The 27,729-nt window shown below is 39.4% G+C and overlaps 1 protein-coding gene across 13 annotated transcripts in view; it reads left to right on the top strand.

The window, feature by feature from the left end:
• The window catches only part of LOC140735401 (paired box protein Pax-8-like), a 62,749-nt gene that overhangs the window by 15,298 nt on the left and 19,722 nt on the right, over positions 1–27,729 (top strand). For 7 of the 13 annotated variants that reach the window (XM_073060475.1, XM_073060465.1, XM_073060499.1 and 4 more), the window contains 4 exons: positions 17,323–17,488; positions 21,865–22,062; positions 22,801–22,886; positions 26,071–26,199. In XM_073060475.1, coding sequence (XP_072916576.1) covers positions 17,323–17,488; positions 21,865–22,062; positions 22,801–22,886; positions 26,071–26,199 — 579 coding nt within the window. Of the gene's footprint in view, positions 1–12,705; positions 12,893–17,322; positions 17,489–19,167; positions 21,021–21,864; positions 22,063–22,800; positions 22,887–26,070; positions 26,200–27,729 lie in introns of those variants that run through there. The other 6 variants (XM_073060428.1, XM_073060484.1, XM_073060455.1 and 3 more) reach the window with 2 other exon arrangements.

Genomic DNA, 27,729 nt, shown 5'->3' with positions numbered 1-27,729 from the left:
ATCTGCTACCTTCCATTCACTTCCCACATGGTCAAAAACCCAACAAATACTAGGGGTAAAATCTTCATATTGGTTGCAAAGGGGGGTTTATTGTCCCAGTTAGAGATGGCTCATTTCAGAGCTCACTAAGGCAATTCTAGCTTGGTCCATAATATACAGAGACAGCTGGAGCTCAAAGTGTAAGATGCCCTAGAACAGGAAGTTTCTGGTCATCAAAGCATTCAGGCACCAGAATCCAGGTTTCAAAGGGAAGAGGTTGACTGTCACTGTGACTGTCTTGTTGCTGTATCGAGATGGGAAATTAGTTGAGAGTCACAAAAGGATGGTCAATGGTTTTTCTGCTGCTTTAGGATCATGTGCTCCTGTCAACAGACAACTTCCTTTAGGCAAGCATATTCGTTTGGGTAAATCGTTAGTTCACTAATCCTGTCAGGAAATGCAGAGGAAGCTTGACCCAAACACGGAGCCGCAGAGAATATTAGCAGTGAGCAATCACTTTAATAATTAACTATGAAATAACAGGCCACAAGGGGCTGCAAAACAAGAGAGAACAGATACTTAACATGACAAGGCAACAAGATAACTGAAGGCTAGGAGCAACTGGTTAAGGCTGGCTGGTTCATTGAGACAACAAGGGTTCCGGATAAAGGCTGGGTTTAAATAGTCTGCAGGTGATAAGTTGGGAATGAGTGGTAGGTGATTCCTGTTAGCTGGGTGGAGACTGGGAGGTGCCAGTCTGTGTAGGCCTGACATAAATTCTGAAAAAAAATACAAAATGCTGGAAATACTCAGCAGACCAGGCAGTTCTGATGAATGGTCAACCACCTGAAATGTTACCTCAGTGTTCCTTTCCACAGATGCTCACAATTTCCAGTATTTCACACTATTATTATGAGTTTGCCCCAGGCCTTTCAGTTTGTTTCTTTCATGAACAGATATAGAAAGCTGATCAAGCAGGATCTACAGCTTCCATCATGATTCGGGGTGTATCCACTGGTTTTTGATTGGGATAGGTGGTCTTGTGAATCCCCATAATAGACTCAAGGTACAATAATGTCACCAGCGGCACAGTAGCATAGCAGTTAGCTTAAAACTTTATGGTACCAGTGATCAGGGTTCAATTCCTACCATGGTCTGTAAGGAGTGAGGGGGGTTATCTTGGTAGGTCATATATAATGGCAGAATATAGTATTAACCCAGATAAGTGTGAGGTGGTTCATTTTGGTAGGTCAAATATGATGGCAGAATATAGTATTAATGGTAAGACTCTTGGCAGTGTGAAGGATCAGAGGGATCTTTGGGTCCAAGTCCATAGGACACTCAAAACTGCTGCACAGCTTGACTTTGTGGTTAAGAAGGCATACAGTGCATTGGCCTTCATCAACCGTGGGATTGAGCTTACGAGCCAAGAGGTAATATTACAGCTTTATAGGATCCTGGTCAGGCCCCACTTAGAGTACTGTGCTCAGTTCTGGTCACCTCACTACCCGAAGGATGTGGAAACTATAGAAATGAGTGCAGAGGAGATTTACAAGGATGTTGCCTGGATTGGGAGCATGCCTTATGAGAATAGGTTGAGTGAACTTGGCTTTTTCTCTTGGAGTGACGGAGGATGAGAGGTGTATAAAATGATGAAAGGCATTGATTGTGTGGATAGTCAGAGGTTTTTTCCCAGGGCTGAAATGGCTAACACGAGAGGGCACATTTTTAAGGTGCTTGGACATAGGTACATAGGAGATGTCAGGGGCAAGTTTTTTACGCAGAGGGTGGTAAAGGCATGGAATAGGCTGCCGGCGACATTGGTGGAGGCAGATGTGATAGGGTCTTTTAAGAGACTCCTGGATAGGTAAATGGAGCTTAGAAAAATAGAGTGTTATGGGTAACCCCAGGTAATTTCTAAAATAAGTACTGTTTGACACAGCATTGTGGACTGAAGGGCCTGTATTGTGCTGTAGGTTTTCTATGTTTCTATGAGTCGGAAAGTTCTCCCCATGACTGTGTATGTTTCCTTCAGGTGCTCCATTTTTCTCCCACATTCTAAAGACATACAGTTTAAGATTAGTAAGTGTTTTTTTAGAGTGGTGAATCTGTGGAGTTCTTTGCCATCGGCAGCTGTGGAGGCCAAGTATTTAAGTATAATTAAGGCAGAGGTTGATAGATTCTTGATTGGTCAAGGAATGAAGGGATATGGGGAGAAGGCAGGAGACTGGGGCTGAGAGGAAAATTGGATCAGCCATGATGAAATAGTGGAGCAGACTTGATGAGCCAAATGGCTTAATTCTGCTCCTATATCTTATGGTCTTATTATCTTCCAAAAGTCACAGAAAATATGATGTCATCACATCACGTTCTTTTTCTCCTCACCATGAGCTTCCACCCACCCCACTCGGTACATCATCAGTCTCCTTTCTTTCAGCAATGGCACAGCATGGTAGTCTAGCAGTTAGCACAACAGCTTTACAGTGCCAGCAATTATCAATCAGAATTTAATTCCCACTTCTGCCTGTAAGGAGTTTGTATGTTCCTCCTGAGTCCACGTGGGTTCCTCAATGTGCTCCGGTTTCCTCCCTCATTCCTAAGACGTGTGGGTTAGGATTAATGAGTTATAGGCATGCTGTGTTAGCACCAGAAGCTTGCGACACTTTTGTGGAATGCCCCAAAAAAATCCTTGGACTGTGTTGTTCGCTGATGCAAAATGATTCATTTCACTATATATGTTTTGACATATGTGTGAGAAATAAATCTAGTTTTTGAAAATCTATTCACACTGCCTGTAGTTTTGGAGTTTTTAGGTGAATGAATAATTCTGCAAACTTTGATTGAGTTATTTGGAGAGAAGACACAGATTGAGATGACTGCACCATCATTTCCCAAGCATTGAACCGAGGGATAGGAGTTACATTTTGCTTACTTTTACAGGTGCAAACTTTGAGTGATATCAGACAGAGGGGTAATGGTAGAAGCAGCTTGCAGGGAAATTATGCCGATTACTACTTACTTTGTGAGATGACCTCAAAACCATTTAATTCTATATATGGAAGATTTCAGAACAATTCAGAAATTTACTGCACCAGCTGAAAGGTTCACATATTCTTGAACGTAAAAGGTGTCACAGATACAATGAGTTTGGGAATGATATTTTTACGTGTAATTATGTGAAGAATCACTGGAACACTAGGTTTCCCATGCTACAGAATTAAACACTTCCCATTTAAGTTGTCTAGTTTTGTAAGCTAGCAAAGTTCGCATGAGTGCGAAGTCCCCTCTTCACACCCAGGGCCTCCACCATGTTATGTAATGTCATTATCCTGCTGGATGGAACAGAATCAAAACAAATCACAATAGGGATGAATGCCATCTCACTGGCTCAAATTTTGCAACATATGACAGGGATAATAAACCTGATTCTGAGACCAGCGCCTTGAAATTTGAGCATCTAAGTTCTCCAGGCTACCAGAACTGTTCTCCACCACACCATGTAACCTCACGGTCTCGTAATTCTCTCTGTCAATTATTTACGTCAAGTCAGGAACCAATCTTGTTTAGAAGGGTACTTTTAGTTTTACATCTGGTAAAGTTGTAACATAGAACTACACATATGCAAAAATACAGCAGACAGACCTAATCTAATGCACAATTGATAGATCAGATTGATAGTAGTCTTAGTACATATATCCATTTGTGTATACTGGACATCTACATGATAATGGAAAGAGGATGCTTTAAGAACATTCACATCCTCTGCATCATCAGAGGACGGCACAGGAGTACCAAAAACAAGACACTCTCAATATCTTCATATCAGATTCCAACTGAGGTCACAAGCAACACAGAAATCAGACTTCATCTAAAAGTGACTGAGAATACTGGCTAAGACAATTAGAACCAGTAACATGAATCAGAATCAGATTCAGGCATGTGATGTGAAATTTGTTAACTTAGTAGCAGCAGTTCAATGCAATACATAATCTAGCAGAGAGATAAAAAATAATAAATAAAACATAACAATAAATAAACAAGTAAACAATTATGTATTTTGAATAATTTTTAAAAATGTGCAAAAACAGAAATACTGTTTTTTTTTAAAGCGAGGTAGTGTCCAAAGCTTCAATGTCCATTTAGGAATTGGATGGCAGAGGGGAAGAAGCTGTTCCTGAATCACTGAGTGTGTGCCTTCAGGCTTCTGTATCTCCTACCTGATGGTAACAGTGAGAAAAGGGCATGCCCTGGGTCCTTAATAATGGACGCTACCTTTCTGAGGCACTGCTCTCTAAACATGTCCTGGGTACTTCGGAAGTGCTCAAGATTTGAACTCTAAAACTTACTGCATCTCTAGACAAGCTGTCCTAGTACAGTAACATCATGAGCATCCATCTGACAGTATGGAAAATTGCCAGGAATGTACTGTGCACAGAAGCCAAAACACAGCCAAATTCTATTCCAACTGCTTTTTCCTCAGTCATCAGTTAAGTGATGGATAGTGCTGCTGGTGCTGGTTTCAAGCCACCCTTATTAATCTATTTCCTATGCTCTGAGTGGTGTGTGTGTGTGTGTGTGTGTGTGTGTGTGTGTGTGTGTGTGTGTGTGTGTGTGTGTGTGTGTGTGTGTGTGTGTGTGTGTGTGTGTGTGTGTGTGTGTGTGTGTGTGTGTGTGTGTGTGTGTGTGTGTGTGTATACAAAGAGATTGTGAGAGAATGTGCTATACATGAAAGTCCATGTGCCTCAAAAGATCTGTAGAATACGTAATATTATATATATATTTTTTCACATATCTATAACATATTCTATATTCATTAATGCTCAAATCTATGGTTACTTGATTGTCATTTTAGTTGCTTTCTCAAGTCACGAGAGTTTCAAGTACAGGAGGATCATTTAGGAAGCTCTACATAGAGACTCTCTACTGTATATCCAGCTCTTGCCTTAGCACCAGTCTCAGAAGAGTGCATTTGATCTTCAGAGAGGCATTCTCTATTTTCTAACTAATTATCTTTCTAATTACTAATTATTATCAGAATCATGTAATTTTTTCACTGAAATAGTGCTTTGAGCTGTACTTGGTTTGTATATGCACAAACAAGAGAAAACCTGCAGATGCTAGAAATCCAAGCAACACACACAAAATGCTGGAGGAACTCAACAGGCCAGACAGCATCTGTGGAAAAGAGTAAACAGTTGGCGTTTCGGGCCAAGACACTTAATCAAGACTGGAGAAAAAAGATGAGAAATTAGAGTAAGAAGGTGGGGGGGAGGGGAGGAAGAAACACAAGGTAGTAGATGATAGGTGAAACCAGGAGAAGGGAGGGGTGAAGTGAGGAGCCGGGAGGTTGATTGATGAAATAGTTAACTTAAGCTGTGGTAGTGGGTCTGGGTGAGCACATGATTGAAGAGTCAGAGTGTAGCAGAGATCACAGAGGGAGGAATGAGAGATAGTTTCACTGAACACATTTTGAATATCACCACCAAGCACTTCTTGCTCCTCCACCCCCCCCCCCCCGACTTTCTGCCTTCCACAGGGATTGCTTCCTACGCGACTCCCTTGTCCAATGATCCCTCCTCACTGAACTCTATCTTGGCACCTATTCCTGCAAGCAGAGCAAGACCTACACCTGCCCCTACACCACCTCCCTCACTACCAATCAGGGCCCCAAACAGTCCTTTCAGGTGAGGCGACACGTCACCTGAGTCTGTTGGGGTCATCTACTGTATCTGATGCTCCTGGTGTGGCCTCCTGTATATCAGTGAGGCCTGACGTTGATTGGGAGACTGCTTCACCGAGCACCTATCTGCCAGAAAAAGTGGGATTTCCCACTGGCCAACCCTTTTAATTCTACTTCCCATTTCCATTCTGACATGTCAGTTCATGGCTTCCTCTACTCCCATGATGAGGCCACACTCAGGGTGGAGGAGCATCACCTTATATTTCATCCAGGTAGCCTCCAACCTGATGGCATTAAACATCCATTTCTTGAACTTCCAGTAATGGCCTCACCCCTCTCCTTCACCATTCCCCATTCCCATTTCCCTCTCTCACCTTATCTGCCCGTCACCTTCCTCTGACCTTCTGTCCTCTCCTATCAGATTCCCCCCTTCTCCAGCCCTTTATCTCTTTCACCATTTGATTTCCCAGCTCTTCACTTCACCATCTCCCTCTCCCGGTTTCACCCATCACCTACCACCTTGTACTTCTTCCCCCCTCCCCGCCACCTTCTTACTCTGACTTGTCATTTTTTTTTCTCCAGTCCAGATAAATGGTCTCAGCTGAAAGGTTGACTGTTTACTCTTTTCCATAGATGTTGCCTGGCCTGCTGAGTTCCTCCAACATTTTGTGTGTGTTGCTTGGTTTGTACATGTATTGGTGTGAATGTGTAGACCTCATTTAATTGTATGGAAATGTTGGAAAAAGCATATTAGGAATCACTCAGCCTTGGCATAACAAACTTCCTAAGTAACACTTTAAGGTCTTAAAGCCTTAGGATTTCCCAAAAATGATCACTTATTTCAAATCATCCTCATGTTTCTTAAAACTCACTGCAAATATGAGGAAAGTTTTAGATATGAGACTTTCTGTTCCTGGTTGGGAGAATGGATGCATGAAGCACACATTGCAAATTTATCCTCACTTAATTTCTTAAGTTATTTTGTAAAACTATGGGGCAAGTAGGTTTTTGACATCAGTATTCTCTACAATCATTAACAAAATATCTTGTCAAGAGAATTGGATATCTTCCAAATTGATGTCTGCCCATCACTCACAACTTGAGCTTTCAAGATGGTGTAGGAGAGACTCTGTGTGAACTGCTCTTAGTGGCAGAGCAGGGATGGCATAGTAATGTAGCATTCAGCATAATGTTTACAGCACTGGATGTAAGATCAGCATTCAATTCTCACTGCTATCTGTAAAGAGCTTGTACATTCTTTCAGTGACTGTGTGGGTTTCCTCCTGGTGCTCCAGTTTCCTCCATATTCTAAAGATGTACGAGTTATCGTTAGTAAATTGTAGGCATGCTATGCTGGCATCAGAATCATGGCAACAGTTGCAGGCTACCCCTAGCAAATGTTGGATTATGTTGGTCATTGACGCAAAAGGTGCATTTCACTGCAACTTTCAATGTATATGTGACAAATAAAGCTAACCTCAAATCTCCAATTATGCCTGCAATGACTGGCACATTGACACCTTGCCAAATTCTTCCCAGGATTTCAATCAGCCACCAAGTAATCCCGTGGAGTTGGATCACTGAGTGTCAGGGTTCAGTGCTGAATTAAGTCTGAGAGATTTTACTCCCAGTGAGGGACTAGCCTCACTGCCAGTGAACAGTCAGAAGGTTCACTGTTCATTTTTGGTAGAGGGATTCTATTTAACTATCAGAGTTAAAATAAAAATAATGCTACAGCTGTGGCTGTCTGTGTGAGTTGGAGGATCTGGCTCATCATTACTGAAAATGAAATTGCTGCACAGAGAATCAACAGGGAACAATTAATACTTTGAAATAAGTTGCATGGCTATAATCTGTTGACATCACAAACACAGAGATCAGATAATAACTTTTAGTTTTTGCCATGCTGCTATTTTTGTAATGTTTACTTTTTCAATTGTTAATGGGATTTGATTGATATTTATAAACCAAATTTCTTTCTCCCTTCTCTGCCTGGCAACAACAGATGCCAACAGTCACTGTAATGATCCTTAATGCCTCACCCCATCAGGTCATTTTAAACACATGAGCCCACAGAGGTCAAAAACACAAAAAATTCTGCAAACATTGGAAATCGAGAGCACATCCTCTACATAGCACCATCCAGAGACAGAGAAGCAGTTTCAGCGACAGGTTACTATCGATGCAATGCTCCTCAGACAGGATGAAGAGGTCAATACTCCCCAATGCCATTAGGCTTTACAATTCTACCGCCAGGACTTAATAACTTTTTTTTAAAAGCTATTATTAATGCTTTTTGAGATAGTGATTTAGATGCATATCATATTTTTTACTGAGTTAAGTATTGTATGTGATTAGTTTTGCTACAACAAGTGTATGGGACATTGGAAAAAAAGTTGAATTTCCCCATGGGGATGAATAAAGTATCTATCTATCTATCTATCTAAATGCTGGACGAACTCAGCAGGTCATGCAGAATCTATGGAAATGAATAAGCAGTCGTCATTTTGACCAGAGACCCTTTATCAGGACAGGTGAAGGGTCTCAGCTTGAAACATTGAATGTTTATACACTTCCATAAATGCTATGCTGCCTGTTCTGCAAGTTCCTTCAGCATTTTGTGAGTGTTGCCGCAGAGGCCAATGGCAGGTTACTCATTTATTCTGACAGTTGACCCCTATCTTATCTCCACCTGAAATAACTTTGAGGATTTGGATGTTACATCTTTTGCTCTTGTCCTAGTATGATCTGGTAATGGCATAGATTAGAATGGAGGTTAAGCATTACATGGTTCTATGACTAATCAACTGGGAGACTAATACAAACTCTTTATCTGAGCGATATAACGTGCTTACTGAAATAATACTGAGAAAATATTGTTGAGTTGATACCCAGAGGGTATAGACATAATATGATTAATAAGAATCAGAATCAATATGAGAAAGATCCTTTTAATGCTATGACAGAAGTGGATTTGAAATGCATTACCTGATTAGAAGATAAAGGTTCAGTAATGGCTATAATTAAATATATGGTTGAAATACTTGAAGGATAAAAATAGGGAGAAAAAATGGTTTGCTGGGGATAACTGGATTGTTTTTTTGAAATAGCCTGTAGAAATGCCCAGTCACTGCCCAGTTTTGTTATGTATAAAATATAGTTTCATTTGTAGTTCATGTCTCAGTAAAATGGGTTCAAGTAATACTTCAGAAACTTGAACATTAACAGCAGTCTGACAATAGAGTGTGGAATTGAATGAGTACCACATTGTTGGAGGTGGCATCCTTCAGATGTAATTGGAGGCTATCTGTAATCTAACGAGGATGTAAAACATCATTTGGCACTAATTTGGAGAAGGGTTGACCTGGATAATCTATAAACTGAAGAGATTCTGCAGATGCTGGAAATCCAGAGCAACACACACAGAATGCTGGAGGAACTCAGCAGGTTGGGCAGCATCTATGGACAGGAATAAACAGTTAACGTTTTGGGACAAGACCATTCATCAAAATGTCGACTGTTTATTCCTCTCTATAGATGCTGCCTGACCTGCTGAGTTCCTCTGCACTTTGTGTGTATTGACCTAGATAATATCATTTAAAAAGATTGTTTCGTCATTATCAAAATACTTATTGTGGGGCTTGGCTGCTAATAAATTCTTTGCTATGTTTTTGACATTATCAGTGACCAGATTTTGAAAGTACTTCATCAGTTGTAAAAAGCTTTGGGGCTTTGGGAGATATGAAAGGTGTAAGATTCTTATTTTCAGTAATGATAAAATTCAGAGTACCAAGCAACAGACCATTTATTCAATCTAAGCACATATGTTGATCCATGCATTTTGATTGCAGCTTTAGTAAATCATCTTGGAGAATCTAACCATCCATAGCTGACAATTGTTGTATTAGAAATAGGGTTGGATACAAGAGATTCTGCAAATGTTGGAAATCTGTGCTACTCATTAAGGGGTTGGTTGACCATCCAGGCCTGAGATGGAGAGAAATTTTTTCACCCAAAGGAATTTTTGTATTTCTCAACTCTAGAAGATTGTGGAGGCTCTGTCATTCTGTGTGCTCAGGGCAGAGAGTGACAAAGTTTTAGATAGCTAGGAATTGAAGAGTTAGCCCAGTAAAGTATCAATGAATAAAAGTTCAGCTATGAACTTATCATCAGTGCAGAAATACAAGGGCTATCTACTTTACAACAAAGTTTCTTCCCCCCAGCAGTTAATCAGATCAGCAATTCTAGTTAGTTTCCCCCTCTACCTAGTAGCCATGTCACTGCACTGCACTGTAGACATATTAAACCATTTTTTCATATAATGTTGTTCACAATCTAAATGCCGGCTTGTGGCATAGTGGCATCAGTGCCAGACTTCGGTGCAAAGGCTCCCGAGTTCGAATCTAGCAAGCTCCCTTGCACACTGGGTTGAACATCGAGCTAGCAACTTGGCCTCGTAAAAACAAGAAAGCCTGCTAAAAAAAAAGGCCATCATGACGGCGTCCCGATGACTCCACTCGGAGTTAAGGGCTTTCTTCTTATTACTATTATTGTTTAAAATAATTCTTTATTCTTTATAATTGCTGAATGTTGTTTTTTTATTGTATGTCATGCCTTGATGAACACAACATGGTAAATTCCTAATATATGTAAATATGTTAGGCAAATAAAGTTCACCCTTGATCCTTGAACAACGTATCCTTACTATTCCTTTGCTACCAGTGATTAAATCCTTTAACTTAACTGATTTTTATTCTGGAAGATTTCAATTGGATTAATTAACATAAAGGTGCTCCACATGTGGTTTAGCTAGTAAATCAACTACCCGCTGCATGCTCAACCAACTGATTTGAAGATCTTTATTTGCATTCCAGTGGCTGCTGAGGTAGTTGATCACAGCCAAAGCTGAATTTAAGCACTGTAATTACCCTAGTCTGGCAATGAGTTAGGAATGGGAAAGCCAGGCTTTCTGTTCTTGTTTACTATCTAACTGCTTGTCTTGGGATGGCATACACAATGGATAAAAGTTGTTTTGATCTTCTATGGTCCAAGAATAAACTAATCCTTCCTGCCTACATTCACAAACAACTATTTCCAGCACTGTAGAACTTGCAGATCCATATTGACAAACTAATAAAATATGGATCAGATGAGTAACAGCTAAATGACAAGTGGATCTCAGTTCTTCGCTAGCTCCCAACATATTGTGTGTTTTCCTTAGTTTACTTCCCTACCAAAGGTAACCTTAAAAGCTTTAGAACATAGAGCATACACTCAGTGATCACTTTATTAAGTAAACCTATCCACTGGCTTATTAATACTAATATCTAATCAGTCAATCAGGTGGAAGCATCTCAATGCATAAAAACATGTAGACAAGGTCAAGAGGTTCAGTTTTTGTTCAGCTCAAACATGAGAATTGGTAAGAAATGTGAACTAAGTGACTTTGACTGTGGAATGATTGTTGGTGCCAGATGGGGTGGTTTGAGTATCATAGCAATTACTGAACCCAAGTCTCCGGTGCTGTAATAGTATTTTGGTAATGATTAGACTACCAATATCTGCATAAATAAGTAGGTAGAAGCTTAACTTAACCTTATCTGACAATATAGCATCCCAGTAGAAATACACTGGGGGCACAATCCTGCTCACTTACGACATTCCAACAGATGAGTTACTAAGAGGCCAGTCGATTATTACCATGCCTTTTCTCAATCAGGAATCTTTTGTTTTCGCAGTCCAGAGAAAAAAATGATGGGTTTTAGTACAGCATATTGAATGATCTCATGTTGAATCATTCGAAAGATCTTTGCTGCTTCACATAAAAACACATATGTACACAGTCTCCACTTTATTAGGTATACCTGTACACCTGGTCATTAATGCAAATATCTAATCAGCAAATCATGTGACAGCAACTCAGAGCATAAAACCTTTGAGACATAGTCAAGAAGTTCAGATATTGTTCAGAACAAACATCAGAATAGGGAAAAATGTGATCTAAGTGACTTTGACTGTGGAATGATTGTTGATGCCAGACAGAGTATCTCAGATACTGCTGTTCTCCTGAGATTTTCATGCACAATAGTCTCTAGAGTTTACAAAGAATGTGTAAAAAACAAAAAAAATAAGCCAGTGAGCAGCTGTTCTGTGGGCGTAAATGCCTTGTTAATGAGAGAGGTTAGAGGAGAATGGTTGGACTGCTTCATGCTGACAGGAAGGCGACAGTAATTCAAATAACCATGCATTACAACAGTGGTGTACAGAAGAGAATCTTTGAATTCACAACACATCAAACCTTGAAGTGGATAGACTACAGTAGCAGAGCTAAGAGTAGATTATACAAAAAGAGAACATTACAGTACAGGCCTTCGGCCAATGATGTTGTGCCAACATTTTAACCTATTCTAAGTTCAATATAACCCTTTCCTCCCACACATTCCACGATTTTTCTATCATCCATGTGCCTATTGAAGAGTTTCTTAAATGCACTTAATATATTTGGCCCTACTACTACCCTGGCAAGGTGTTCCACACACTCACTTCTTTCTGTGTAAAAAAAAAAGCTTACCTCTGACATACCCCCCATACTTTCCTCTAATCACCTTAAAATTATTCCCCCTTGTATTAGCCATTTCCGTCCTCGGAACCAGTCTCTGGCTGTCTACTCAATCTTTTGTGCCATAACAGGCAACAAATTTACTATGTGAACCCGAATACATTTCCCAAAAAAAACACATTTTTGTCAATTTATCTTCCTTTATTTACTTGACAGTGTTGTAACTGACACATTGCTGGTGCATGTCAGGGTATTATGCTTCCATATACCATCTCTCAGAGAGAAATGCTGAACTTCCATGGAAACGGCAAATATAAAATTGGTCTACTCAGAATTCCTGCAGTAAGCACTGAATCAAGTAATTACCTTATCTTATGGGTATTGACAGATAAGATGTACCTTATATAGAAAGCTGTCATTGTAGATTGAATCCTTTCTCACTGTCAAGCTTCAGATTATAATTGTATTTTTATTTGTTTATTCATAGGGAGGTCAGCATTTATTGAGTATCCACTATTGCCTTTGAAAAGCTGGAGATGAATCAGCTACTTGAACCATTGCAGTCCTGGTGAAGGTGCTCCCACAGTGCTGTTGGGAGGGAGTTCTACGATTTTGACCCAATGACAATAAAGACATGGCAATATATTTTCAAATCAGGGTGGACCACAAATTTGGTAAAATAAATTTGGTATATAGCTTTAGTCCTTGTCATTCCTAGTGAGTTTGAGAGATGCTGTCAGAAAATTGCAGTGCATTTTGTAGGTAATACTCCTTGCATGGGTAATGGGTAGTGGAAGGAGTTAGGGTGTAGATGGATGCTAATGAAGCAGATTGCTTTGACCTGGAGTGTCACTAGACTTCATTCATCCAGGCAAATGGACAGCATTCTATTGTACCCAAGACCAGCGCTCTTTTGATGGTGGAAAAGCTTTGTGTTTTAGGGGTGAGGCACTCACCACGAGATGCACGGTCTTAGACTTATCCTTGTAGCAACAATATTCATGTGTCTGATCCAGCTGAGTTTCTGCTCAATGGTGGTCTTCAGTTTGTTGATGGTAAGCCTTGTGAATTCAGCACTTTGGTCTATGTTCAGGTCAAAGCTGTGAAAAGGAATGGAACTGAGTAGTTTCTGGTGAAATCCAAATTGGCCAACAATCAGTAGTTCATTTCTGATTGGTGCTGCTTTTGATGATAACATATCATTAGATGATAAAGAATAGATTCACTGGGCAGTAATTAGCCAAATTTCACTTGTCCTGCTTCTTGTGGATAGAACGGTTCTTGGATCCTTCCCTTCTTGTTACCTGTATGTCCACCACCTGTTATTAAGTATAGCAGGACTGCACAGTTTTGTTCTCATTCATTGGGTGTGAGCTTTTATTGTTTATTTTAGCTGTTTATCATGTGCTGCAGATTTTTCTGCCTGCATCTCAATTTTACATTTTAAATCTACAATCTTAGATATAAAAACTGTAAAAGAAAACTACAAATGCTAGAGATCTAAAATTAAATAGAAAACTCTGGAAGTACTCAGCAGGTCAGTTGACATCCATGTAAAGAGAAACAGAGCTAATGTTTCAGCTGAAAACACTGCTGAGTGTTTTAGGCATTTTCTGTTTTAGTTTCAATTTTAGCATGTGGCATATCTTTTTGCACTTCTTTTTGAACCAGGGTTGAGACCCTTTCTTGTTAGTAATGGTAGGGTGAAGTATATCAGAATCAGATTTATCATCTCTGAAATATGTTATCTAATTTGTTGTTTTGTTGCAGCAGTACAGTGCAAGACAAAATTAGTATTGATTAAAAACATTAAGAAAATAGTGCAAAAGACGAATAATAAGGTAGAGCTCATGAGTTCATAGACAATTCAGAGATCTGATGGCAGAGGGGGAGAAGCTGTGTCTAAAATATTGAGTGAGAGTTTTCAGGCTCCTGTACCTCTTCCCTGACAGTAGTAACACAAAACAGGCACATCCCGATGGTGAAGATACTTAATGATGGATACTGCCTTCTTGAGGCACCCCTCTTGAAGATGTCCTCGATAGTGGAGAGGGTTGGGTCTACAACTTCTTTCAATCCTTTGCATTGGAGCCTCCTTACAACACAGTGAAACAAACAGTCGGAATGCTCTCTACCATATATATATTACAAGAGTCTTTGGTGACATTTCAAATCACCCTTAATTCCAAATGAAGTGGAGCTGCCGGTATGCCTTGTTCATTATTGCATCAATGCTTTGGGCCAAAATAGATCTTCTGAGATGCTGATGCCAAGGAATTTGCTGAACAATAAGGATATAGATTGTGTTGGTGTGCATTTTCATTGCTGATGGCGCACATCACATTGTGAGTACTGCAGATATGTTATAAGTTCATCCAATTTAGCACAACTGTGATGCCATAAAACAAGATGGAGGATTTCCTCAATATGAAAACAACTTTGTCTCCTCAAAGGCCATGTGATGGTCATTCCTACCAATGATATTGTGACAAATTTATCTGTCACAAGTGCATTGGTAAGGACAACGTCAAGTAAATATACCCTTTGTGTTGATTCATTATCTATCACAGCCTCACAATAAGAAGTTACATCCTTGAGAATTCAGCCAACTTCGGTCAGTTGTAGCCTCCTGTGGTGAATGGATACTTAAATCCCCTATCCATAGTACATTCTGTGTTCTTGCTGTGGAACAACTGGCTTATCAGCTGATGGAGAATAGTAAATGAGAGACAAGGGAAGCATCCTTCTCATATTTGACACAATGCTATAAGACTTCATGAGATCTGGACTCCCAAAGCAACATTACTATAGTTTTTAAAAACTTTATCTGTATGAAAGTGAATGCAGCTTCCAGGAAATGGCTGAACATATTTGAAATTGACACTAAAATATGTAAATAGGTGTAATGCTTTTTGAACTATGAACTCACTACTGACTTCCAAAGGACTGGGAACTGGTAAAGGGAAGCTGACTACATTTAACCAGGGGACACCCTGGACAGAGGTAGAATATCATTACATGCGACAAAGATGCCAAGGGGATTCCTGCCCATTAAGCTACAAAAATAGCACCCTCCCTGGTACAGGCAACTGTCAAAAGAAGAAACACTCCAGATTCTGGAACTACCAAAACTGAATATGTTCTGAATATCTCTGAAACATGCAAAAACATTAAAATCCATTTAAACTATTAAAAGAATTAAAACCTAGTAATGTGTAAAATATACTAAAATGTGTATCAATCACGGTAAGTGAGAAGATTTTCCTTAGGTGTAACCTTGCATTTGGTTCTTGGAGTAGATTCCTCCCCATTAGTTCTGAGGAACTGACACAGTTCATGATCTGTTCTGTTCTGGACTCCATGAAGAGTGTAAGTCCAGGCTAGTATCCATTTTCTAGAGGAAATGTACATTTATTGTCCATTTTATTTAGGCACACCTATAGACCTATTTGTTAATGGAAATATCTAATCGGCCAATCATGTGGTAGCAACTCAATGCATAAAAACTGGCAGACATGATCAGGAGGTTCAATTGTTGTTCAGATCAAACAACAATATGGGGAAGAAATGTGATCTAAGTGACTTTGACCGGAGAATGACTGTTGGTGTCAGATGGGGTGGTTTGAATATCTCAGACACTGCTGATCTCCTGGGATTTTCATGCAAAAGAGTCTCTAGAGTTTACAGAAAATTGTGCAAAAAAACAAATAAAAACATCTAGTGAGTAGCAGTTCTGTGGGCAAAAACAGCTTGTTAATGAGAGAAGTCAGAGGAGAATGGCCAGACTGATTCAAGGTAACAGGAACTCAATTAACAGTGATGTGCAGAACACATCGGACCTTGAAGTGGATGAGCTAGAGCAGCAGAAGTCTAAATCGGATTACACTCAATAGGCTAGTCTCATAAGACCATGGATTTGTGCCTTGGAAGGTTTCCAGGGCTCAGGCCTGGGCAGGGTTGTATGGGAGACCGGCAATTGCCCAAGCTGCAAGCCTTCCCCTCTCCACGCCACCGATGTTGTCCAAGGGAAGGGCACTAGGACCCAAGCTGCTTGGCATTGGTGTCATCGCAGAGCAATGTGCCTTGCTCAAGGACGCAACACACTGCCTCAGCTGAGGCTTGAACCAGTGATCTTCAGATTGTTAGATCAATGCCTTATCCACTAGGCCATGCACCACACACTCAGATTACACTCCTAAACCTAATTAAGTAGCCACTGAGTATATGTGTCACAATTTAGCCCCCTTCCATCGCAGAGTAATGTATTTAACAGTAGGGAAACAAAAAAGGGAGAAAATATTTGGAAAACGAATACAGTCAAGAAGTCAGAGCCTGTCTTTAAGGCAGAGCCACACAGAACAACATTTTGCTTTAAATGTAGAAAAAAAGTATCATTATCTGCTTCAAAACAGCACTGCCTTTCAAGAAGCTGGTACCCCAAGAAAATACATCAGTGCCTTTACTTCCTTTACAGGTTAAGGAAATTTGGCATACCCCTGATGACTCGCACCAATTTTTACAAACCAGAGAAAGTATAATCTGGATACATCACAACTTTACACAACAACTGGTTGCCTAAGACCACAAGAAAGTGCTGAGTGAGCACATCCCAGTGCATCACAAAAACGTGCTTCCCTTCTATTGATTCTATCTACACTTCCCACTTGCTCAGGAAAGACTCCTCCCAACCCAGTTGTTCTCTCTTCTCCCCTCTCCCATAGGCATTAGATACAAAAGCTTGAGAATATAGATCATTCAAGGACAGCTTACATTTCATTGTTATCAGACTCCTGAATGAACCTCTTATATGATAAAGCTGAATACTTGATCTCTCAGTCTATCTCTTCATGACCCTTGTATCTTATTTGTCTATATGTACAGCACTTGTATGTAACTGTATCAGGACATTCTGCATTCCGTTAATTTTTTTACCTTTGGTAGAACCTCATTGTACTTAAGTATGTAATGATTTGTCTGGATGGCATGTGAACAAAGCTTTTCATTATATCTCCATACATGACACAATATTCAACCAATTACCAATCACAAACTTTGAGCAATCCAATTAAGTCAGATTTAAATGGCTCATGCTCTTCTTTTTCAGGACACGGTGGAATAAATCAACTAGGAGGCATGTTTGTGAATGGAAGACCACTTCCCGATGTGGTAAGGCAGCGCATCGTGGACCTTGCACATCAAGGAGTACGGCCTTGTGACATTTCTCGGCAGCTCAGGGTTAGTCACGGGTGTGTCAGCAAAATCCTCGGCAGGTAGGAAACAATGCTTATAGAAATCAACAACTTTCAGTGGAATTAACAAAATTCAGCAAACTGCAGATCCCAGATATCTGAAAGAAAAACATAAAAGTGTTGCATCTTGATAGTCAAATGTAATGAGACAGTACACTATTGATGAGAAAAGGAATCTTGGGGTCCAAGGTCCTAGGTCCCTGAAAGTGGCTACACAGGTTGATAGGGTGGCTGAGAAGGCATATAACATGCTTGCCTTTATTAGCTGAGGCATTGAGTTCAAAAGTCAGGAAGTTATAAAACTATATTTAGGCCACATTTGGAGAACTGTATACATAGGAAAGATTTTGAGATTTTGGAGCGGGTGCAGAAGAGGTTTAGCAGGATATGGTCTGGATTAGAGGATATGTACTGTAACGAGAGGTTGGGCAAACTTGGGTTGTTTTCTCAGAAATAGTGGAGGCTGAGGGGAGATTGGATAGAGATTTATAATATTATGCGTGGCATACACAGAGTAGATAGTATCTTTTTCTCAGGTTTGAAATGTCTAATACCAGAGGGCATGCATTTAAGGTGAGAAGGTTAATTTTTTCCACAGAGTGGTGGGTGTCTGGACTGTCCTGCCTGGGAATATGGTAGAGACAGATACACTAGGGACTTTTAAGAGATACATAGGCACTTGACTGTGAGGGGGTAAAATAGAACGAAATGGGCATTGTGTAAGCAGAAGGGATTAGTTGAGTTGGCCATTTGAATACTAATTGTATTGGTTCAGCACAACATTGTGGGCTGAAGGGCCTATTCATGTGCTGCACTGTTCTATGTTCTAAAATGCAGAAAACACTCAGTAAATCAGGCAGCATCTATGGAGAGAGAAGCAGAGTTAATAGTTCAGATTGACCCTTCATCTGATGAAATGTTAACTTTGTTTTTCTTTCTAATTACATGTTGTCTGACCCCTTGAGGGTTCAGGGAAATTAATATCCTTGTATGACAAATCCTAGGAATGTTGCAAAGTCTAGATAAATTGCTCAATGTAAATGCATTGCCAAGGTGAAAATAGCAATAAAACATGCACAAGAAGTTGATTCTGGGCTTGAATCCTGGGTGGTGCTCCATTGATCTCAGGGGATTAGTAGCAGAAATTTTACAATTCCCTCAGTGTTACTTAGCCAGGGAAGGAAGAAACAGTTGTCCCCCAGCAGCTAGATGTAGTTCCGCCAATAGGCTTTGCAAGAATGCATCACCAACATACAACTGTGTTCATAGGAAATTTTAATCTACAAATGGACTAAATCAGCAGAAATAATGTGGAGGAGGAATTCATGGAATGTTTTTTTAGACAAAGACACTGAAAAGCAGATTAGAGAAAAAACTGTCCTGGACTGTGATGGTGCAATAAGAAAAGAATAATGGTTGTGTGTGATTATTTAAAAAAGACCAACGATGGCATGATAGAATCGATTCTTAAAAAAAATGAAGTAGGATCAGAAACTGGGATCCTGAATCTGAGCAAAGGAAATTATGAAAGTATTAGCAAACATGAGGAAATCTGCAGATGCTGGAAATTCAAACAACACACACAAAATGCTGGTGGAACACAGTAGGCCAGGCAGCATCTATAGGGAGAAGCACTGTCGACATTTCGGGCCAAGATGTCGACAGCGCTTCTCCCTATAGATGCTGCCTGGCCTATTATGAAAGTATTAGGCTTGGGTTAGCTATGAAGCATTGAGGAATTTTACTAAATAGACTGATGGTGGATAGGTAATGAATAATATTTAAAGGATATATACATTAATCATTTCTGTTCAGCACAAAGTTATGAAATTGGATTAATCTGAGGGTTATATAGGAAGTTAAGGGTAGGGGAGAAATATAAAATTGTCAAAGAAAAAAAAGCAGCTGGTCTGATGATTGGAAGCAGTTTACCATACAACAAATAACAGGAAGATTGTAGGGAACATAAAGGCTGACTGTAAAGGCTTTTTAATGACAGTGGAATGAATCATATCCACTGAACATTGCAAACACACTTTTAAAATTTTTTGTGACACAGTGAGTCTTAGCTAATATATGAAGCGAATGGAAATATAGGTTTTCTACATTCAAAAAGTAGGTAAATAATAACTGGAAACAGATGACAGTACAATTCAACATGTACATTGGTTCATCTTTCACAAAGTATGAACAAATAACCTCACAGACATGTTTGGGAAAATAAGGGTACAGAGAGAGGGAAGAAATCAAGGAAATCAATACTGGTAAAAAAAAGTGCTAAGCAACCATTGGGGTTAGAGTCCGACAAATCCCAAGACTTTAAAATCTATATCACAGAGGACTAAAATAAGTGGCCTGGGAACAGTGAATGCGCTTGTGGTCGTATTTCAAGATTCTCTACTCTGAAGCCGTTCCTACAAATTGGAGGTGTAAAACATAAGCCCATATTTAAAAATGAAGGGGAGAAACGCGGTAGATGACAGACACGTACACCTAATGTTGGCAATGAAAAAAAATGGAATCAGCTTGCAGCTGACACAAAGCTGGGGGCGAATGTGAACTGTGAGTAGGATTCAAAAAGGCTCCAATGTGATTTAAATGCTGGTTAAGTGGACAAATGCTTATGCAGTTAACATTGATTAAAGTTATTCACATTGCTTGTAAATTCAGGGAGCTGGATTTTATTTCTTACTTATATCTGAAAGATGATAAATTGAGAAAAGATAAGGTGCCAGGAGACCTCAGTTTCCTTGTGCAGCTGTTGTTTTCAGGTACAGAGGGCAGTTAGAAAGGCAAAGGTATATTGCCCATCAGTGCAGTAGTAAGGTTATCTTGCTACAGCTGTACAGGATGTTCTTGCCATGGAAGGAGTGCTACACTGATCCTGGGATGGTGGGATTGATGTATGAGATTGGATCAGTTAGGCCTACATTCACTGGAGAGTAGCAGAATGAGAGAGGAAACGCATCAAAACCCATTAGTGTCTAACAGTAATAGGCACATCAAGAAAACCAAGACCAGGGATGTTTTCTTTACAAAGAGGAGAGTGGAGGCCAAGACAGCAAATATATTCAAGGAGATATACTGTAGTTCTTAATACCAAATGGATTATGAGATATGGAGAGGAAATGAAAACAATCAAAATCGTGCTGAATGTGGAGCAGACCTAAAAGGTCGAATAGCCCACTCCTGCTCCTATTTTCTGCATTGTCTGTTTAACTTGCTGCCTGCAGTTACTGCTTCAGCCAGAATCACTAGAAGTGGACATTTAGGTGATTGGAACCTACTTGTGTTTATAGAACACGACCCTATTTCTCTGTAACATTTTGCATCTGAAATAAAAGTGGAAAGTGCTGGAAACACTCAGCAGTTCAGGCAGCATCTGTTAAGAAACAAAGACTTCATGTTTAATTTGGAAAGAATTTCTTTCAGTTCCTCCTAGAATCTGGATTGAAATAATCTCTAGTTAGATTAATTTGCCTAGTGTTGCGAACAAGAAAAAGAAGGAACTACACTGGATTGTTGCCCACAGAATATCACAAGGCACAATACTGTAAGTAAAGATACACTGAAACACAGAACAGGATGAGGGCCACATATGAAGGGGTAATGAGTTGCAAATGTCACCCCCCCCCCCCCCCGACTGCCAGGAGAACTGCTAAATAATAAGAGGAAAGATTTGTGGATCTTTTTCATTTCTGAGGACATCTTCAAAAGGCGATGCCTCAAGAAGCTGGCATCCATCATTAATTTTATTTTTATTTAGAGATACAGCATAATAACAGGACGCTCCAGCCCAATGAGCCCCCACCACCCAATTGCATTCATATGACCAATTAACTTACTAACTTGTATGTCTTTGGAATATGGGAGGAAACCCACACAGTTAAAGAAGGGAACATACAAGCTCTTTAAAGACAGCAGTGGGAATTGAACCTGGGTCATTGGCATTGTAATAGCGTTACACTACCCACTATGCTACCATGCTGCCTTGAGGACCCTCACCATCTAGGACATGCCCTCTTCTCATTACTACCATCACAGAAGAGTTACAGGAGTCTGAAACAGCTTCTTCTCCTCCTCTGCCATCAGATTTCTGAACAGTCCATAAACCCATGAATGCTACCTCATTATTTTGCTCTCTTTTTACATTATTTATTTATATATTTATATTTCTTATTGTAACATAGTAATTTCTTTTGTGTATTGCACTGTATTGCTGCTGCAAAAATAATCACAACGTATGTCAATGATAATAAACCAGATTCTGATAACTGAAGATTGGCATCTTTTTCCTAAATAAAGTATAGTCAATCAAATAAAGGACGTGTTTGCTGCTTCAAGATCCATGCACAGGCTGAAGTGTTTCATCCTTTATGCTCTGAAATGTGTCGCAGGTACTATGAAACAGGCAGCATTATGCCTGGAGTCATTGGTGGCTCAAAACCAAAGGTTGCGACGCCAACTGTGGTGGAGAAGATAGCAGAATACAAGCGGCAGAATCCTACAATGTTTGCATGGGAGATTCGGGACCGATTGCTTGCGGAAGGAATATGTAATAATGACACGGTACCCAGTGTCAGCTCCATTAATAGGTATGAATTGTAAGCTGTTATATTCAGGCTAAGCATATCTCTGTTTTTCAAAGAATTTTGTACTTAGGCAGATGAAGAATGTAAGAATATGGAATTTTCTGTTTATTATCAACCGATGTGTGAATATCAATCAATAAAGCAAGGCAGCTAATACTCCACACTGCACGGCACTCCCAGTCAGAGATAGATACAAAATAAAGTCTTCATTACACTAAATTCTCTTGCTTTTTCTCACTTATCCTATTGAAAAGTGTGTGCTTGAACTGAATTGTACTTGGTTGTGTTGAATATTTACTGATACTCACTGTCTAGACTTGTGGTTACGGTACTATCTGTGGCTGTGGACCATAGCTCAGCGGGGGTTTGAAGGACTGTGGAGGAGTGAATTTGAAAATAATGATACCAGGGAGATTTATTCCGGCAAGTTTAATTGAAAATAAAATTAGAGCGTGGTCTTGACATGGAATCACTTTGACCTGGTTCCAAAAGGATTAGAAGTTGGGTTCTAATGGTCCTTGTTCATGCTGGTTGCAGTCCACATAGAGGTAAATAATCCACTCTACATAGCAGCAGTGCTTTTTGCTGCTAATGAAGCAGGTTTGATGATGAATGGGTAGACGGGATTGGCAAAAACTTAGAAAGAAGAAATAAACAGCAACAGAATAAGGAAAAGCAGCTTGGTAAGGAAAGAAAAAGGAGTGATGAGTTAAATGTTATGCTTTTTTGCTTTGTTTACAGAATTATAAGAACCAAAGTTCAACAACCATTTCATCTACCTCTTGAAGACCATTCTGGGACAAGACTCAGTCCTGGACACACTTTGGGTGAGTAAACGCAAGTCAGAATATGCTCTGGGATGTTGTTTATCTCATGACTTTGTGATCATTGTTCAATTAATTTGTTCCAGTACATTCTATGAAGAATAGTGTTCTGTAAGATCCACATCTTGATATCTTAATTACATCACACAAGAAGTTTCATGACATATAATAAAGACAATAAATTCACGAAGATGAGGCTAATTTTCATGCTCTGATTTTCTCTATATTATATTCACTAACAGCGGTATTTTAAATTGTGTGTGGGGGTGGATTGCTGAATATTTAACACTATCCTGCCGTGAGGCAAATTTAGCTACATTCTGTGGTTTGTAGGGCTGATTCTCAGCCTATTAAAGGACCTTTGCTTGTGAAGTTTGAAAGTATCATTGCACCCAGGGCTGCATCATAAAATCATTGACACAGCATAGAAACTTGCCTTTCAGCCCATTGTCTGCATCATCCATTAAGCTCCAATTTTTACATTAATCCTACTGTAACTTATTCCATTCTCACCACATTCCCATCTACTCCCCCAGATTCTCGCACTTCTCAATGTGCAGAACCCCAAATGCTCATTTGTAAATATTTTTATGGTCACTTTTCTCAGTGCATCTATAACTGAACTGATTCTGTGTATTTCAGAGCCCCCACCACCACCACCACCACCCCCAGCTCTGCCTCTGAACATTCCCACATCTCTTCATTCCTTCCATCCCTTCCATTTAGAAACAGAGCTCAGAAATCTCTTTTTGGAACTTCCTTCTGAACCCATCCACCCTTTGCCACTTCCACCTCACTCCATTAATAGCTGTGAAAAACCCTTTTCCTTTCAAGCATTCTTTCAGTAAAACTCCCCAATTTGGTTCATTGTTGCCTTTTTGAAACATCTGGCATTGATGGGAACATCAGAGAGAAGAGCTTACAAGTGCTAGAATGGGATTGATGGGAATGTTCTGAGAAACAGCATAGACTTGATAAACAAAATAGTCTAATTCTCTATTGTTATAGAGATGGTAGAAGTAGACATCCATAACTCTTTGCTAGATAAATGCACTATTTTTATGGATTGACATTACCAACGCCTAAAATTACGCAGGCTAGGTTACCAATAAACTCAGCAATCATGAAGGGATGTTGATGGCATTTTTCCTAACGTAACTTTAATTATATTTTTGTGCCCTTACTGATTGACCAAGGACAGTAGGCATCACCAACTCATGCTTAGTTCTGGTGCTCCTTTCAGAATGGATGAATATGTTGGCAATATTGGCTCAATGGGTGATTGCATTATGAAGCACTGAGGTTTATGTATGTCATTTATAACTAGCACCCAGATTCAGAATCAGTTTTAATATCACTGGCATATGTCATGAAATCATATATATGTCCTGTAAAATATATGTATAAATAAAATTGAATAAGTAGTACAAAATAGAAATAAAAAGTAGTGAGGTAGCATTCATGGGTTCAATGTCCATTCAAAATCAGATGGCAGAGGAAAAGAAGTTGCTCCTGAATTGTTGAGTGTGTACCTTCAGGCTTCTGTACCTCCATCCTGATGGTAGCGATGAGAAAAAAGGCATGTCCTGGGTGATGGGAATCCTTATTTATGGACACCGCTTTTTTGAGACATCGGTCCTTAAAGATGTCCTGGATACTATGGAGGCTAGTGCCCATGATGGAGCAAACTAAGTTTACAAATCTCTGTGGCTATTTCAATCTTGTGCAGTAGCCCCTCCATACCAGAAATTTCAAACCAAATCTCCTCAAACTCTTAATGAAATATAGCTGCTGTTGTATGTAACTACATTGATATGTTGGGTCCAGGTTAGATCCTCAGAGATATTGACATCCTGGAACTTGAAATTGCTCACTCTTTTCACTTCTGATTCCTCTATGAGGACTGGTGTATGTTCCATCATCTTACCCTTTCTGAAGTCCACAATCAGTTCTTTGGTCTTACTGATGTTGAGTGCAAGGTTGTTGCTGTGACACCACTCAACTAGTTGATATATCTTGCTTCTGTACACCCTCTTGTCATCATCAGAAACTCTGCCAACAATAATTGTATTGTCAGCAAAGTTATAGATGGCATTTGAGTTGTGCCTAGCCACATGGGTGTAGAGAGAGTAAAGCAGTGGGAAACCATACGTCCCTGAGGTGCGCCAATTTTGATCATCAGTGAGGTGGAGATGTTATTTCCAATCTGTCCAGATTTGGCCTTCCAGTTAGGAAGTTGAGGATTCAGTTGCAAAGAGAGATACAGAAGGCCAGGTTCTGGAGCTTTTTAAAAAATCAGAACTGTAGGAATGATTGTGATAAATGCTGAGTTTTTTTATTAAACAAAATATACTTTATTCAAAAATAAAATTATATACAACCATTCAATGACTTTCAATTCTTTACAGTTATTACCATTACTATTTTAACATTTTCAAAATTCAAAATTTTGCCACCCACATGGCACTCTGTTCTTTCATATTTACATACAGTGGGGTATACCCCCAACCCCCCTACCCCTCAACTCCCGTGGGAGAAGAACCCTAGACTATGGAAATGCTGAGTTGTAGACAATAAACAGCATCCAGACATTGGTATTGTCCAGGTGATCCAAGGCTGTATGACGAGCCAATGAGATTGTATCCACCGTAGACCTATTGTGGTGATAGGCAAATTGTAGTGGGTCCAGATCCTTCCTGAGATAGGAGTTAATGCTAGCCATAGCATTTCATCACCATAGATGTGAGTGGTACTGGACAATAGTCATTGGGGCAACTCACCCAATCAACCATTATGCAAAACTGTCCAATGGAAAAATGCATAACCTCAGGGGACTGAATGGCCTATTTTCAAGCTGTACAATTTTATGACACCTATAATAGTGAGTTTTACAAACTGATTCCATAATTATGCTGAATTCACTACAGTCAACTTGGTAGATAATAGGTTGCATACAGTTGTTGTCAGTATCCTGGAATAGGAAGACTAAACAAGCTCTTATTTTGATTTCAATACAGTGAATCTTGGATAAAGTGAAAGTCTCCTGTGGTCAAGATTAGCTGCAGCCATAAAGTTTGCTATAAATTTACTACCCTTTAAAGAATCAGTATTTAGGCTCACTGATACTTGATTGATTGGGTAAATGAATAATCTTGATCTTTAATTTTTTTGTTTTTTTCTCCTCCAGTGCCCAACTCAACAGTTACACCCCCAGAATCTCCTCCACCCAGTGATTCCCTGGGTTCATCCTATTCCATTAATGGTCTTCTTGGGATTGTACAATCCAGTAATGAAACCAAAAGGAAACTGGCTGAAAGTAAGAAAACCAGACTGAGTCTCGAATGAAATGGTGCTGATTCTACGATAATTCTCAGCCTGATCACAAACTACTGCTGAGTTTTGTTTTTTTTTAAAAGATTTTAAATGTTTGTAAACACCGCATTGCTAATGTGATTTCTTCATGAAGTGAGGTAGTGCCATGAAATAATCATTAGTAAACCATAGCTGGACAAGATGGGGATTTAATATCTTAGCCAGGTTATTCTGACTAGGGTTGACATCATTTCTCTGAAGAGCTGAGCTTCAACAGAACAGGAACAGTGTTGGGATCAGAGCCTGATATCCAATAAATTCTTTTGAACCTTTATTATCTAATTTCTGCAGAAAATAGAAGATACTAGATAAATTAACATCTATCTTGTAAAAGTAAAAGATGCAACAGATGCTAGAACTCTATAGGCTGCTCTGCTATTAGATACCGCATTTTCTGTTTTGAAAACTGGCCTTTTCAGTGCCCAGGTTTCACTTTAGAAATTCCTTTGCAGCTCCATCAAAATCTAAATTGGTTCATAGCAAAACCTGTGGTAATTCCAGTTGCTGGTTAAAGTATAATTTTTGTCTTTGATTGGAAGTATTCATTCTTGTTCATTATTTATAATCAAAACATATATGTAACCCTCTGCTAAAGACTTTAGACAGGCTGATAAATTATTTGATTAATGCCTAGGACATTAGGGATAGAAGTTGACTATTTAACTCCTAGGATGTGATGAGCTAATCAATGAGATCACAGTTGTTTTGTTATACTTATGTCCTTATCTCATATACGCTAATGGTTTAAGTTAACACAATTCAATGTCATTGTTAAATGATCAGGTTACCCTGTACTATTTATTTGTGGGAGAGACTTCCATGTCTGCTGTCCTTTGCCAACTAACAATATATTTTATCAAAGCTCTCTAATTTATTTAATTTTACTTTTATTTCTTACTACTTCCCAATATGAATGATTCAGCAACTAGACAAATCTTCTTTATAAAGAGGTACAAAGAATGAAGACATTCTTGTCATCCTGGGTGCTGTCTTGTCATTTGGCCATTGATGCCAAGGGCCTTCATCTCATTTCACAACTTCCTTTCAGACCAATTCTCTGATGTAGTCAGAAGCTGAGAGATTGTGATAAAATGTAAAGGAGCATCAATGGACATTTATTGATGAATAAATTACTTGTTAGTGCTTTCAACAAGCCCTTCCATTACTTCTCTGAGACTGAGAGTAGACCGATATGGCTGAATTTAGTTGGAATAAAAATAGAGCATGTTGGAAGTACACAAGTCACACAACAGCCATAGAGAGAAAATCACAATTAATGTTGATAGCTTGACGTGTGAGTATTTTCTTTATGCTCTTGTTCCATCTAGTTATAGTACCATCAATATAACCTCAATCTCACACAAGTGATGGAAGCTATGCCCTTCAGGATTCATCCATGTTGGTAGTGAACCATGAATTTCCTTGCTCAGAGTAATTAATGCGTACTCTATGCTGATTTATCAATGCATTTTAT

This window comes from Hemitrygon akajei, chromosome 1 (genome assembly GCF_048418815.1).
Source record: "Hemitrygon akajei chromosome 1, sHemAka1.3, whole genome shotgun sequence".
Lineage (NCBI taxonomy): Eukaryota > Metazoa > Chordata > Chondrichthyes > Myliobatiformes > Dasyatidae > Hemitrygon > Hemitrygon akajei.
The sequence above is the reverse complement of the archived record's forward strand: the minus strand, read 5'-3'. Positions and strand labels throughout refer to the sequence as shown.